The sequence below is a fragment of the Camelina sativa genome, chromosome 11, assembly GCF_000633955.1.
Source record: "Camelina sativa cultivar DH55 chromosome 11, Cs, whole genome shotgun sequence".
NCBI lineage: Eukaryota > Viridiplantae > Streptophyta > Magnoliopsida > Brassicales > Brassicaceae > Camelina > Camelina sativa.
The window spans coordinates 26,053,628-26,070,316 of record NC_025695.1 but is presented as its reverse complement, the minus strand read 5'-3'; the positions used below and the strand labels follow the sequence as shown (position 1 = coordinate 26,070,316).

Below are 16,689 nucleotides of genomic sequence, written 5' to 3'. Positions count from 1 at the left end.
AAGTATGTATAATGTAATATATTTATGTTTTTCTAAGATGTATTATAATTATAATTTATAGTTTTACTATTCTTATTTTGTATAAATACTAACCAACATTTGTTACATTATAAATTATATTAAAAAAAAAACACATTTTCTATAAATAATCCTATTATATTAATTGAGAAGTACAAATATGAAACTAACCTTCAAATGGGTAATAAATTACATTCAATTGCCAATAGAAAATTTTAGTTAAGCTTAATTTATTAATTTAAATAAATATAATTAATTAAAAAATAAAAACACTCACAGATCAAATATTAAAAAATCTAAAAAAATAAAAATAAAAATATTTTCTTTCTCTAATAAATTATGGACGAAATTAGTAAATATTTTTAAAAATAAAATAAAAACCAATTAGAATTTTAAAAACTAAGATTTTATATCCAAGTATACAATATAATTAGTTTTAATAACTAAATTCGAAAATTTTGTTAAGATTTCAAATTATGATTCTCCTATCATCTTTATTTTATTTTATTTACAAATTGTTTGGAATTTTCATATAATACTTATGATTAATAAAATGCAGAAGTTTTTCCTGCATATGTTGTGATTTGAAATATTTAAAAATGAAGATATATTACTCAATCTATGAAAAATGTGTGTTTTAATTTCCACATTGACCGGTTGGTAAAACTAAATTTAAATAGATGATAAATTAATAATTTTTATTTGTTCATAATTATAATATTAAAATTACTATTTTATATTTCACAAAATAATGATGCAAATACAACAAACAAACAATATAAAACTGTAATAATATGTCAAAAATAAAATACTATAATATTCTAAAATAATTAGTATCCCAAACAAAATAATTTTTTTTTTAAATATAACAATAACTTTTATTATTATATTATAATTTTTTTTAAAAATATTGACTCATGCTTTAAGCACGGGATATCTCCTAGTTAACTTTTAATTCTTAAGACACTCATATTTAAGGTTCACCACAACAGAAAGAGAAAAACTAATATACATAGTTAGTGGCCGACCTACTATGGAGCAGCGAACCTTAGGACGTAATTTATCTATGTTATATGGAGAGGTTGAAGCTTTTAGTTTGGGCGATGAAGTGTATGATTAGTGTGGGTAATAGCGACATAGTTTTATTCACCGACTACTTAGATTCGTGTTTTCTCCTTCCGAATGGCCGATCTTTTCAATTTATTTGGACGAGATCAAGTGTGACAAAGAAAGTTCTCTACTTTTTCTTTTTCTCTTATTTTTTATAGTGCAAATGCTAAAGCAAATTTCTTGGCACAAAAAATTTGTACCGAACCGCGCTATTAGCTTTGTAAACAATTTTTCTTGGAGTTGACTTCCTTTGAGCTAATCTATTAAAACTGTTGACAAAAAGAATATATAATATATATAGTTAGTGAGGTTTAAATTAAACTAATATTAAATTTAATGTTAATTTAAAGTTAAGAGACCCATTAAGGGCTGGACGGCTGGTTAATGATGATGCCCTAATAAGGTTTTACCATTGGAGAAGTCATTGAAAAATCTCTTAATGAAGTTCTTAAGTTTAAATAATGTGAAATTTATAATAAAATTATACTACTGGAGATGCTCTTACAATTTTATTTTGAGGAAAAGAGTTGTCAAACTTTTAGTCCGTTATGGAGCAAATCAATGAGAGCATCCATTTCATGTTTCTTGAGAGAGAAGCCAACCTCCACACCGCCATTTCCATCTCTACTCTCCGCCAAGGAAATCGCTTCGCCTTGATCAATGGACACAACTACCACTTTCTCCAGTCTGCCCCATCCGAAATCCAACCCGTATACTCCAAACCGGGTCGAACCCGAAACAGATAGAAACTGTGCTCCTTTTGGAAGACTTCTAGATAACTCAACAAAATCTGGGATCTTCCACACCACACCCTCGTCCAGTCCCTCAACCAATTCGCTCACCAACCTTGTAGAAGCCAAAAACCCTTCTTCACCCATAAACGTATCTGCAGTTAATGACATTCTACCAGTACCAATGGCGCAATTACCAAAATAACTTGATGGGATCGGTGGAGTGACTATATTTCGACAATCCGCAGCAAACACACACCCGACAGGTCTATTGGGATCTCCACCTCGAGCTCTAACTACGCAAGTTAACGCATATGAATATATTATCACAAACGTCGACAAACGAAGCTGCTTTGACGAGGAAGACGAGGATGATGACTCTCTCTTGAGCCTCTCCCGAAGCGTTTGGATATCTACGGGAGTGAGTTCAAATTTTGATGATGAATTTTTTTTTTTTTTTGTCACTAGTGTGTTTTATTTAGGCCTGGACAAATAAACAGAAATCGAGGAACCGACCCGAACCGAACCCGACCCGAAAATACCCGAATCCGACCCGAACCAATTCTGTCTAAATAACCAATAGATTTTCGTTTTCAAATAACCACAAGTATCGGATATTACCCGAACCGAACCCGAGGAACCGAAGATACATGTTTATATCCGAGAACAATTATACACGATATCACACTATCACATATGAATTGTTTTGCGAGACATGGTATGCTCAGTTTCATTTGTTTAAGATTCCATGATATGCTTAGTTTCATTTGTTTAAGATTTAGTTCACTGTTTTTTGTTGAATTTGTTAGATTATATAACTGTTTGTAAGGTTATATTTCAGGTTTTTTGGGTTTTGTGGGTACATGTCAGGTTTTTGTGGGTACTTTGGATATGTTCGAGTATATACTATCCATAACCGAATATATTTTAAATACATTACAGATTTTTGAAAGTCAATACCCAAATAATCCGAACCCGATAAGAACCGAACCTGAACCCGACCCGAAATTATATGAACACCTGTTAGGATCCTATAATAGTAAACCTAAAAAACCCAAACCCGAATTACCTGAACCTGAACCCGATCCGAACACCCAAATGCCGAGACCTAGTTTTATTGATGATAGAAGCCAAATGTGACAGGCCGATATTACAAACAAACAAAGTAAAAAGACTAAGTAAACAAATCTAGATAAACAAAAAAAAAAAAAAAACCCAATTAAGGAAACCTTCACTGAAGAGAAAGCGTTGTATAACAGCACATAAAAGACGTGGCAATAGAGAAACAGGTTGGATAACACATGAGAAGATGAAGAGGTTGGAGTCTTGGCAGAGAGTTCTGACGCCGACAAACTTCAATTCCGGCCGAGATCACCGGAAAATTTACGAAAAGATCTCAATCTTCGCCCAGAGAATAAAGCGAAATTTCAATTTAAGCATTGATGAGAGTATGACTCAACTTAAAGCAAATCTTTTTCATCTTTGTCTTCAAACAACAACTTTTGAATCTTCAAAAAATTTTGCTCACCAAACGTAGGCCTGCTGAAATAACGAAAGCTCTATCAACCCAATCAACCTGGGAACTTCACTTGCTAAGAACTCAAACCAAATGTTCGAAAAGAAACTCCCATTCACAACAAAATCCAAACTTTAAAATTAGAATCTTGGTAAGCATAAAGCTCGAATTATTCCCCTTAAAAAAGGAGGCTCAGGGAATTACACAACCAGATCTAAGGAAAGAGAATAAGCAACATAATTTTTGAACCCGGATCAAAGTGAATCGAAAGAGAACAAAAGAAAACCTGAAAAAACTTCTGGAGAAAAAGCTGGCTATCGTCACTGAAGAAGCTGAACGGTACCAAAAACAGAGCCGACCATAGGTGCAAATCGAAGCCACCTATGCCGGAAACAGAGCCGACCACAAGTGCTAATCAAAGCCACCTATGCCGGAAACAGAGCCGACCACAAGTGCTAATCAAAGCCACCTATGCCGGAAACAGAGCCGACCCAAGGCGCTAAACAGAGCCACCTATGCCGGAAGAAAGCTAGCCATCACCGCAACAGACTAGATGATGCTAGACCTAAACCGTATTCCTACCAGACGGCGAAGCAAAAGGGTTTCTCCCTTTTAAAATATACGAGAGAAGAGAGAGAAACCGCAAAAATTTTCATTTCATCATATCAATTATTGATTGGTTATTAAATATATATTTGAAAATTATTATAGAAAACTCATTTGATATATTGATTATATTCTAATAAAAGTAACCTCACACATACCATAAAAAACTCATTTGATATATTGATTATATTCTAATAAAAGTAGTCTTCTTTGTTTGATACACTTCATTTGATTGTTTCAATTGTGTTGTTTTTTTTTCTATGTCGGCACAATTTGTTTTTTTATGTCGGCACATTTCTTCGTTCCCGCTTACTTTGTTTTTTTATTTAATGTTAGATTATATTTAAAGAAAAAATAGTGTTTGTATAACTACTGCAATGGGTATTTAAAAAAAGTTAGATAGTTTAAACTACATTTAAAAAAAAGCGAAGTTCATATTTGAGTTTGAAACCAAATTTGGAGATCGTTGCCAAAACACTGGTCCCCTTATCGTTAAATAGCCAGAATCTGATCTCGAAGTTGGCAATCAATCCACTTGATTAACTGCTCGGGTGTGTTCGGCTTACTTTGTTCAAAATTATTTCAATTATCTCTACCATTCTCTTGCATTTTTAGCTTCTAAACAATTCTATTGTTGGCCAGTAAATATAACACAAAATGAAACATTACATATTGTATCACCTTATTTTACGTATCATTCTATTTCATCATGGATCACACACAAAAAGTCGAGACCTCAAATTTTTTTGTTGGACTGATATCGGAACAAAAATTTCAATACCAACCTACCATACCTCAAATAAAAGCTACAATACATCCATCAACATAAAGAAGATCAGTTTTATTCATGTAAAGGAAAGGTGTCCATGATGGAGCAAATCAATTAGTCCGTCCATTTCTTGTTTCTTGCGTGAGAAGGCAATCTCCACATTACCCTTACCAGTTACCATCTCTACTCTCCGCCAAAGAAATCACATTTTCTTCACCACTAGATACAATCATCACTTTATCAGGTCTACCCCATCCGAAATAGAATTCATATATATACTCCAAATCTACCGAGAAACCATATCCAATCGTTCTATTCGGTTCTCCACCTCGAGCTCTTATGAAGCACACAATATGGCGTACAAGTAATCAAAAACAAATGTCGACAAGCGAAGCTCCTGTGAGGATGCGAAAGATGAGGAGGAAAACTCTCTCCTAAGTCCTTCACGAAGCGTTTGGATATTTTCACAAATCACGAGTGAGCGCGAGAGTGTATTAGAAAAAGTCGGGACCAATCTCGAGTGATGGTTGAAGCTTTACACTCTGTAGTCTGTAGAAATAAAATAAAATTAGGGAATCTGTGACAGCAAGTGGTACAGCTGTAGAAACAAATGAACATGCTTTTGAAATTGGAAGAATCTCTTTGGCATATCTTCTTTGTATGGATTCTATAAAATTTTGTGGCTAACATCAGGTCTATAGATAAGCACAGTAAAGATCTTGTACTAGACAGAGAGAGGGCTGTTGTAATCTTTACGTGATGCCAAAAAAAGAATGTTGAGAAGCATGCAAGAGAGTAAAAATTCGTAAACGTAGAGCTTTTAGACCATCCCACTAGAGAACTTCTAATTAAGTTGCTTATAATTAAATTAATCATATAATTAATATTAAATTAATCAAATCAACCTACTAATAACTTAAACAAAATCACCCTTCCACAATCTCTATTTAGGTTGTTTAATCATTAAAATAATTTTTTAATACAATTATTTATTATTTATCAAATTTTAATCATGAGTGTTTCATTTAAATGGTGTGAGCTGCACTGATCATCTTTGGGTCAATTTGTTTGAGCTTGATCACTGATTCTAAATGACTTGACACCGAGTGTACCTCTACTAGCCTACAAGATGAACATATATATATATATAGTTAACTTGATAGATCAGACAAAGCATATATCTGAAACTGAGTAACAAGCAAGCAAACCAACAAACTCTGTTCGGTTTCTGAACCTGATTTCAACTTAGATTTATCTTCATCATAAAGATGCAAGTTTTACGAAAGGTACTGAAACAAGAAACTGAAAGATCATATTATCATAATTAGAGTTAAGACTTCAGATGATACAATAAGAAAAAGGAGGAAAGAAACACAATCGTATCTGTTACACATATCATATTTACTCGTGGATACATACATATCTGACATAATCATACTTACGTATGACTTATGGTGATTCATAAGACGAAGGTAGAAAAACACACAATCGTAGCTTACACATACTTTCTGGATGTACATATATGTTTACAGAAAGAGATCACTGCTACTTGACGTTTGATTCCACGATCTTGCTCGCGGGAGCTTTCTCTTGTTTCTCGACGTAAGCTGACGGAAACCATCCGGCTTTGCCCTTGTATTCTCCTCTGACCAGCCTGTTCCAGCCACCTGAATTTTGTTTCATCAAACACAACCAAATTGTTAAATCATGTTTCTCTATTTTGTATTATGTATTGTTAAATACGGTGTTATGAGCCTGTACCTTTGCCACAGACCTAGTAACTGGACTCATCGTAAGTTGCTTAAAGATGCTTAGAAAAACAAAGAACATAAAAGCTTAAGCTTCCCTAACCCTAGTTTCTCTTGAGAATAAGGTTAATGCTAGGAAGTTGATTCTTATTGATGTTGTCGAGATCATTTATATAGATATCTATAAACCGACATAAGCAAAGACTAAAAGGAAAAGTATTAAAACCTTACATATCATAAAAAGGAAACATTAAAACTATGCCTTATGCGCAATGAGCTTTCTTTTTTGATATGCAAGTTCATACTTCGCATCATTACTCCCCTCCTCCACGAGGAGCTTGTCTTCAAGCTCCAGTGTAGGGTATGCTTCCAAAAGCTTCACTGCGTCTGCCCATGTTGCATCGTCTTCCGCATCAGCCGTCCATTTGACCAAAAGTTGTCTCTGTCCTCCGCCAATACGAGCCTCAAGGAGCCCCACTGGTTGAGCTAGCACTGAACGACCATGTAAAACAGGTGGTAGAACTAGAGTATCGGTTGGTGGTTGTCCTTTGTGACCCTTGAGTAGAGAGACATGGAACACATCGTGATTTTTTTGATGCATCCGGAAGTTTTAAGCGATATGACACAGTCCCAATATCTGAAAGGGACCATAAATCCTTGGAGAGAGCTTTGTGAAGGCCTTCTTAGCCACAAATAGTTGGCGATACAGTTGTAGCTTGAGCCAAACCCAATTCCTAATATTGTACTCAACAAACCGATGATGTAGATCATAAACAAGCTTCATATGATGTTGAGCTTCCATTAAACGTTCCCTAGCGAGCGTCAAGAACTTATCACGTTGTCCTAAGGCGACGTCCACAGCCTCCACATGTGTGCTTCTGCCAGTATAACCTAACAACCAAGGAGGATCTCTCCCATATACTAGACGAAATGGTGTTGCTTTAAGACCGATGTGGGAAGACGTATTATAGCAGTACTCAACCCATGGAAGCCACTCAATCCATTGTTAAGGCATATCTCCCGTTAAACATGTTAAGTACATTTCTAATGTTCGATTCACCACCTCGGTGTGACCATCAGACTGAGGATGGTAGGCAGTTGTAAAACAAAAATTGGTGCCCATCAGTTTGAACAATTCTCACCAGAACAAACTCCGAAATACCAGATCACGGTCAATAACAATGGTCTCCGGGATACCGTGTAAGCGTACAATATTACAGAAGAAAACATGGGCGACAGAGCCTGCTGTATATGGATGACTCAATGCAATGACATAAGCAACTTAGAAAAACGATCTACCACCACCAAAATCACTGTTTTCCCAGAAACCTTTGGAATAGCTTCAACAAAATCCATTGAGATATCTGACCAAACCTGACTCGGTACTGGAAGCGGTTGTAGCAACCCACTAGGTTTCAATGTTTCCCATTTATTTTGTTGACAAACTTGACAACCCCGAACAAACTCCTGAACTGTGTTCTTCCACCCTTTCCAGTAATAATCTCGCTGTATTCTATCCATACTTTTCTGTACTCCTTCATGCCCAAAATTATGAAATCCTGAAACACCTCGCGTACCAACTCTTAACCAGAAGATAGAAACACTCGACCATTATATAATATCAAACCATCTCTAACCTCCCAATCCTTGGTCATTTCACCACATATAACCTTATCCCGGATTGTAGCTAGCTCTGCTTCATTCTCTATTTCACCCTGCAACCGTCCGAAAATACTTGTGTCAGGTCCTTTAACTGTATACACCTCACATTCACCTTCAAGTTCTTCCACCAAATCGATATAACGCATCTGCTACTTTGTTGATATTTCCTGCCCGAAAGTCCACACTAAAATCGAATCCAAGTAGCTTACTAATCCAATGAATCTGCGGAGACGTAGAAAGTTGTTATTCCAACAAAAAATTTAGACTGTAATGGTCTGTGCGAATCAAAAACCGACGTCCCCATAAGTAAGATCTCCAATGTATCACCGCTTTAGCTAAACCAATGAGTTATCTTTCGTACGCTGCAAGTTTATGGTGACAGGCTGCCAATTGCCAACTAAAAAAGGCTATAGGGTGATCTCGTTGATGAAGAAACGCTCCAATGCCACTATTCAAAGCGTCTCATTCCACCACAAACTCTTGTGAGAAATCTGGCAAGGCTAAAACAGGAGCTTCGGACAAGGCTTTCTTTAACGTGACAAATGCTACTTCAGCTTCCTCATTCCAAAGAAACCCCATTTTTTATGAAGTTGTGTCAAAGGAGTAGCTAAGGCACCATAGCCTTTAATAAATTTCTGGTAATAGCCTGACAATTCTAGAAACCCACGAACAGCTTTTATTGTCATAGGTCTTGGCCATTCCTTCACGACGATTATTTTAGACTATTCCACACGTACTTCTCCATTGGAAATTACATGTCCAAGGTACCTCACTTCTTCTCTCCCAAACGAACACTTGGAATGTTTTAGGAACAACTTATAAGCTCACAGAAGCTCAAAAACCTCTCTTATATGGAGCATATGTTGGTCCCGTGTGGAACTATAAATATGAATGTCGTCGAAGAAGACTAGCACAAATTTCCGTAACATATCTTGAAAAACTGAATTCATGAGGCTTTGAAACGTAGATGGTGCATTCGAGAGACCGAAGGGCATTAATAAAAATTCATAATAGTCGTGATGCGTTCTAAATGCTGTCTTTTCAATCTCGTCGCCAAACATTCGCACTTGATGATATCTAGATGATATATGGTGTTTATCGGTTTTAAGTCTTTGTTGTCTCTCTTATTTTATATCTTTTATTGAGTCAGAGCATGTTTTTGGAGTCTTTTAGTTCTTTATCGAGTCATTACAGGTTTTAGGACACTTTACAGGAAATTGGAGGAAAATGAGTCATTCTAGATACAAACAAGCATATGAGATGGATGTTGGTTCACGTTAAAATCCGCCTACCAGAGAAACCTGCCTGGCTGAGCGACAAAGTCTAAAACGGCGAGTTTCAGGTTAAAACCCGCCTACCAAAGAGACCGCTTACCAGAGAAACCCGCCTACGAGAGAAACCCGCCTGGTTGAGAAGCGAAGTCTGAACCAGCAAGTTTCACGTCAAAACCCACCTACCTCAGATACGCGCCTGGCTAAAAAAATGTCCTAACTAGGTCGTTACCTTTTTACCTTATTTTCAGAACTCTATAAATACTTTTTCTTTGTTGGGAGAAAAACTCTAAGTTTTATTCTATGCTTTTTTTCTGCAACTCGAGACTTTTTGTAAGCTACTCTTTTGGGATTCTACAGATTCATCCTCATTGATAATTTGGAGAAGATTTCTCAATACTGTTATTCTTTCTGCAATTTCATCATGTTTTCTTCATCTATTATTTTTGTTTCCTCTTTTGCTATGTGCGAGTAGTTCTCCAATTGGGTTTTAGGGTTCCAATTAGGAGATTCAATGAATTGATGTTTTAATTATTGTTTGGAGTTCTTAATCCTTAGGTTCTTTGATTCACATGATCTTAATGCTAAAATAGGACTGATCACCTTGTTTTAGACTCTAGGTTTTTCATGCATCAAAAGTGTTCAATAGAATGCATGAATGAGTGTGAATTGAGCAATGTATTTCTAGCCTGCGAAAGTTGATGCTAGGACGCATTGAGAAATAAATGAACTTGATTGTAATGCAAATTTGGCTAGGAGGTTGCAAATGAAAGTTTAGCAAGCTAATAGTCAAATTTAGTTTCTAATGCCTTGAAAGAGGGTTAGTCTATTATAGTGTTCATGTTCTAGAACGGTCCTTAATTATTGAATTCCATATTTCATTTTCTCATTAGTCATTGATCTCTGAAATACCCTATGACCCAATGTTTTAATCTTATAAGTTAATCGATTTAATTTCTTTGCATTTTTATTTACAAACTTGAAAACCAAACAAACAAACATTCAACAGCTTTAGCTATTTACGACTCTCGCAAATCTTTAGTGTACCATTGGTCATTCTAGATTTGTCCCTGTATATACTGCTTTGCGGTTAAGTGTATTGGGTAATTACTCGACAATCACCAGATGTAAGGTCGAGCTTCGTAAAATAACGTGCCCCATGTAACTCGTCAAGGAGTTCGTCAACCACTGAAATTGGGAATTTATCTTTGATTGTAACCTTGTTAAGTTCACGATAATCAATACAGAACCTCCAAGATTTGTCAACCTTCTTAACTAGCAAAACTAGAGAAGAGTAAGGCGAAGAACTAGGCCGTATAACGCCATGTCACAACATCTCTGAACATTGCCTTTCAATCTCATCTTTTAAGAGATGGGGGTAGCGATACGGTCTAACAGCCACAAGATTCACTCCTTGAATGAGTCGAATGCAATAATCACAAGGTCGTTGGGGTGGCAATTATGTTGGTTTATCGAATAACTCCTCAAACTCCACCAACAACTTGCCCAGTAAGTCAGAAGAAACTTGCGTCATCAATGCCTTCATAGTTAAGCTGCGAGTTGACTCATGTTGAGTGAGAGGATCTACATTCTCCTCCCCTGTAATAAAAATTTCCTCCCCATTAGCAAACCATTCCTAAAGTGTGTCATTCTGAATGGAATTAAAATAGGTCCTTGTTCCTTCCTTTCCTCAGCCTCTCCATGCCATTTTATCAAAGTATCTTCATGAGTAAACTCAATAGTTCGTGCTAGGCCTGGGCGTTCGGATATTGGATTGGATTCGGTTCAGATTTTTTGGATTTCAAATTTTTTGAATATTGACTTTAACATCCATTCGGATATTTATAAAATTCGGATCAGTTTCGGTTTGGATAATTCGGATTTCTGATTGGTTTGGATATGATTGTCGATAATCAAAATTAAACCAAAAGTTGTTGGATAAGGTTTTATTTGGATACTTTTTAATCTTATTGTACCCAAATAACCATACTAATGGAGTATTTAAAACAAAATAAAATGATAGAAATGAAGCAAATGACAAGATTCTCATAGAACCATACAAATACATAAAATATATGTGGTATATCTATCGGAATATTAAAGTGTTTTTTATATGTTCAGTTATATTCGGATATCTACTGGATATCGGTTCGGATCGGATAATATCCGATATCCAAAATAATGGAAGCCAAGAACGAATCTAGTTCATGTTGGACCATCCCACATCATACGTCCTAAGGCATTCAACCAGGGAATCTCGAGAACGACATCAAAGCCACTTAACAAAATCACAAAACAGTTGGCCTTGAACTTGTGTCCTTGTACCATAATTGGAAGACCCCTGCACAAACCATCGATGACACACTTTCCACCATCGACGAGAGATACGAACCTTCCCGGCCGCCGTTGTATTAGTATTCCAAGTCTTTCCGCTACACTACTCTGAATAAAATTGTGAGTACTCCATGTGTCCAACAATGTCCATCCTGTTCCAGTTGCAATATCTGCTTTCACTTGAAAAGTGCTCTCGGGTTGTTCCTTTTTCATGGCATTGAGGGAAAGATTGATTTCCTCATCATCAAAGGGTTCATCATCCATATTTTTGCCCTCCAAGAGGGGCCTAATATAGAATAAAACTGCCTTACAAGCATGACCAGGGCCATACAAGTCGTTACAATTAAAGTATAGTCCTTTTGCTCTTCGTTCTGCCATCACAGGTTTTGTTAATTTTTTCCAAACTGTTATTTGGGAATTTTGTTTCTGCTTGGCTGGTCCCGTGTGAGAAGGCTCTCCGCTTCTTACCACTTGAGTTCTTTGATATCCGGTTGATATTGGTCGTGAGGTTGGAGCTGAATAGCGTGTGGTTTGGACTGTATGTCCTCCAAGGGTACGTCCTCTTTTGTCATTCTTAATTTTATACTCATTATCCTCTGCATACTCCATTGCTTCATATATTGTCTCTGACCTCAAATACTCAACTTCATTTTTCAAAGAATCAGTCAAATCCACACAGAACTGCCATAGCTTATGATCCCTAGTTAGCCTTGTTTGTCTTACCAAACATTCCTCAAATTGCTCTCGTCTACTGTTCTTGTGTGTCGTAGGTCACTTAGCTCACCTGTAGGATTTGTTGCATATGCTTTGCCAAACCTACTTTTGCAGATTTTCTTAAACTCTCCCCAACCAAGTCGATGAGTAATTAACCTTCACAAATTGATATACCAATGATGTGCTCTATCAGTCAACACAAAAGTTGCTTGACATACTCAAGCAACTTTTGTTTCATCGTTGTAAATTCCTTGATCCTCAAAGTAATCTTCACACTTCTGCAGCCACTCAATAGCATTCGTTGACTCATCATATACCGGAAATTCATCTTAGATGGTGGAACTAAGATTCTCTCAGCCTCCCTTCCTCCACTCTCTCTTCCTTCAGCTCCAATTTTCCAAACAGCTCCCTTGTGCATCCTAAAATCCCCCATCATGTGAGTTGGTCGTTGTTCTTTTGGAAGTTCTCCAATTGGCCTCACCGACCATTATTCACCACAATCTTTCAAGCGGTGACCATGTTCTCTCCCCATTGAGCGTTGTGCCCAAGGCCCACTAGAGGAAGTGCTTTTACTGCCTCCTCCGTTGGTGTTGTTATTTTTTCCTGCTTTAGAAATAGATGATGTGTCTTTTTCAGCCTCCTCGGCTTCCACTCCCACCACATAAGCTAAAAGTGAATTTTACCAAAGACCTCTTGCTTATCGGCCTTCATAACTTCTCTGATCTGAGTTTGCTCTTCACGAACCTCTTTCATCCTCGACTTATTCTGCTCTCGCTTCTCCTGCTAGTCCGCTTTTGACTCAAGGGCAGCTTGGTGTGCAGTCAAAATTTGATGGAGATCGCCCAGATCAGTTTGTACATGTTCGAATTTTCTATTCAAGTCTTCGGACATCTTCTTAACTTGCTCAAATTGTGATGTGGTCATCGGTCCTTCTCCCATTGAATCGGCTTGCTATGATACCAAGATGTTATGAGCATGTACCTTTGCCACAGACCTATTAACTGGACCCGTCGTAAGGTTCTTAAAGATGCTTAGAAAAATAAAGAACGTAAAAGCTTAAGTTTCCCTTAACCCTAGTCTCTCTTGAGAATAAGGTTAATGCTTGGAAGTTGATTCTTATTGATGTTGTATAGATCCTTTATACAGATCTCTATAAACCGACGTAAGCAAAGACTAAAAGGAAAACTATTAAAACTTACATATCATAAAAAGGAAACGTTAAATCTAAGCCTTCTGTGCAGTGGGATTTCTTCTATGATACGTGAGTCCATACTTCGTATACCACGGGTGGCAAGAAATGTACCTGCCGCACAATTACATAATCATCGACAGCTAGACTGAGTTCCCCTGGGGCTTGAGCATCAAACGGGTGCACAACCTGTGAAAAGAAGAAAACATAACTCTTTACTCCCCTGAATTTGTAAAATCGATTCAAATTTCGTGCCTGTCGCAATGAAACCTTCGAGTCCACGAACAATATTCCTTTGCAAACGCTGTAATCAGAAGAATTTCAATAAAACCAAAACACTAGAAAAAATTATTATCATGAGACACCCTAAGAAACGAACCGAAAACTAAATCTATCTTTACCTTTGCAGCGTTAGTAGAGCTATATAGATCATGAAGCTTCTGATGACAATGAAGCTCTTCTTCATCAACAACAACATTTGCATTAAGATGCCCTAAATACTTCAAGACCGCCTACACAATAATTTTTATACGAATAAAGAAACCTACACAAATCTTGTCTGAAATTATAAGGTAACCTATGCCTCAATCATAGGAAATGTTGCATAACACTTACCAAATTCTTATTAGTGATGGCTTAAAGGTGAAAAACTTTCGTAATGAAACCTTAAACTTCGATACAAGAGATACAGTCTCTTGATTTCATTGTTAGTTACACATACTCCAAATCATCATGTATCAAGAATTCAAGATAGTGTATACCAGTAGTAATTTACTTATGGTAGAGCCCCGATATGAACTAAAGTATCTAACTGTCAGTCATATGTTGTAATGATGTGATCATGGATGGAGCTAAGGAGGATGAGCTTGTAGCTGAGCTTGAACCTGAGAAATATGTAGCTTAGCTTGAACCTGAGGAGCTTGTAGCTGAGGAACCATTGTTTGTACCTGAAGGACCAATGACTAGAGCAAAAGCTAAGCAGCTAAGGAATGCACTAAATGGGCTTATTCAAGAGCTTATGGCTAAATAGAGCATGGGAAAATCTATTGGGGATGATATCTATCAAGTCCAGCCAACTTTGAGCCTAATTCAAGTCCAAGAAAGCCCAAAATAATAACTTTATTTTGTGGTCCAAGAGGAGTGACGAAAATAAAGTTCAAGAGTCACCTTGGGAAGGGAAACACCTAGAGTTGAATCTTCATTCAACTATCTATCTTTAATGTTTTAGTCTTCAATAATAATTAGTACTTGACTTTGTTACCAAGTTTTTTTTTCCTTTATAAACTCATGAAAGATCAATGAAATAATAATCCAACTTTTTTTCAAAACCTTTTCTTTTCTTTGAGAGTGATTCTCTTATGTTCTTTGTGAACAAAACCGATTGCTTGGTGTGGTTCCAACAATCAAAACTGACGACTTGGTGTGATTCCAATAGTCAACACCCCGATCTCCTTGGTGCGAGGCTGAGAGATCCGATCCTTTTGGTGCTAGGCTGAAAAGATCAAACCGGTATATCAAGAGTCTTTCCGCAACTCTTGTGCAACCATTCATTCCATCATCTTTATTCTTGAGACTTTCTTGTCTTTAGAATCAAGGTATATCTATCTACCAACTCGAAGGTGCTGATTCTTTGAGAGGATCATATCAAGTGGTATCAGAGCACACCCTTGAGTTTTGGTATTCTATCATTTTATCAACTTCTTATCTTTCTTCTTTCTTTTCATCTTCTATCTTTTCTTCTTCATCTTTTTTTTATTTAATTTTGTATTCAGAAAAAAAAAAGAACCCGTTCTAATCCAAAAAAAAAAAAAAAGAAGAACCCGTTCTACTTTATTCTATTTTGTTTTAAAATTATTTGTTTCCAATTCTTTTCTTGTCCATTTTGGGATCTCATTGTGTTGAATCTGTTTTGGGTGCTTTAGAAAACACTCGGAGCTCAATGGCTGAGAGGAATATCAATTGGAAGCCGATCCAAACAAAAATCGGTGTCAGAGACCAAGAACTCTTGTGTTAAGCCAGAAAAATCAATCGATTCTAAGTGAATCGATTGAGAAATGTCGGTTTCTTCAAGAGAGAAAAGAGAGAGACAGCAAAAAAGGAAAAAAAATGGACAAAACAAAAATTGTGTTTTATATATATTCATTATCTAACCAAAACTTGACACGTAGCGTGTCTTATTAGTTGCTTTCGATTCCTTCTTCGTAAACAATTCTATGAAAAGTGAGCCATATTTTTAAGTTTTTGATTTATTTGTGAGCCTTAAAAGGTTGCTCAACCCCTAAAGCAACTCCACTTGACATGCTTAGTAAACGTAGGAAGTTACACTTTTATTTCAAACGTAGGAAGTTATACTTTTATTTCAAGAAATAAGTCGTCAAACTTTTAGACTGTTATGGAACTCAATTAGAGCATCCATTTCATGTTTCTTGACGAAGAAGCCAATCCAACCTCCACATCGCCATTTCCATCTCTACTCTCCGCCAAGGAAATCGATTTGCCTTAATCAGTCGACACAACCACCACTTTCTCTGGTCTGCCCCACCCAAAATCCAACCCATATACTCCAAACCGGGTCGAATCCGCAATAGACAGAACATGTGCTCATTTGGGAATACTACTTAATAACTCAGCAAAATCTGGGATCTTCCACACCACACTTTCATCCAAGTCCTCAACCAATTCGCTCACCAACCTTGTAGAAACCAAAAACTCTTCTTCCCCCATAAACGTATATGCGGTGAATGGAATTTTACTAGCAAGGATGGCACATTTACCGAAATAACTCGATGGGATCGGCGAAAAGACTGTATTTTGACAATCTGCTACAAACACACACCCGACAAGTCTATGGGGACCTCCACCTCGAGCTCTATGATTACTCGAGTATTTACCCGATAAACTTAACTGTGAGGCAGTATATGCGGGTCGAATCCACAAGGACCAATGGTACACTAAAGATTTTTGAGAGTCATAAATAGTTAAAGTGGAAAATTTGTTGGTTTTCAAGTCTGTAAATAATAA

General features: G+C 36.6%; 1 protein-coding gene and 1 long non-coding RNA gene across 2 annotated transcripts; both read right to left on the bottom strand.

Moving 5' to 3' along the window:
• Window positions 1,659-2,511, bottom strand: LOC104728349 (phenolic glucoside malonyltransferase 1-like). The gene is made up of 2 exons (XM_010447340.1): window positions 2,481-2,511; window positions 1,659-2,155 (listed from the first exon to the last, which is right to left on the bottom strand). The coding sequence occupies exons 1-2, from the start codon at window positions 2,509-2,511 to the stop codon at window positions 1,659-1,661; spliced, it is 528 nt and encodes a 175-aa protein (XP_010445642.1).
• Window positions 2,932-4,072, bottom strand: LOC104724272. Its single transcript, XR_757606.2, has 2 exons — window positions 3,662-4,072; window positions 2,932-3,401 (listed from the first exon to the last, which is right to left on the bottom strand). It is a non-coding gene; the product is annotated as an uncharacterized LOC104724272 (long non-coding RNA).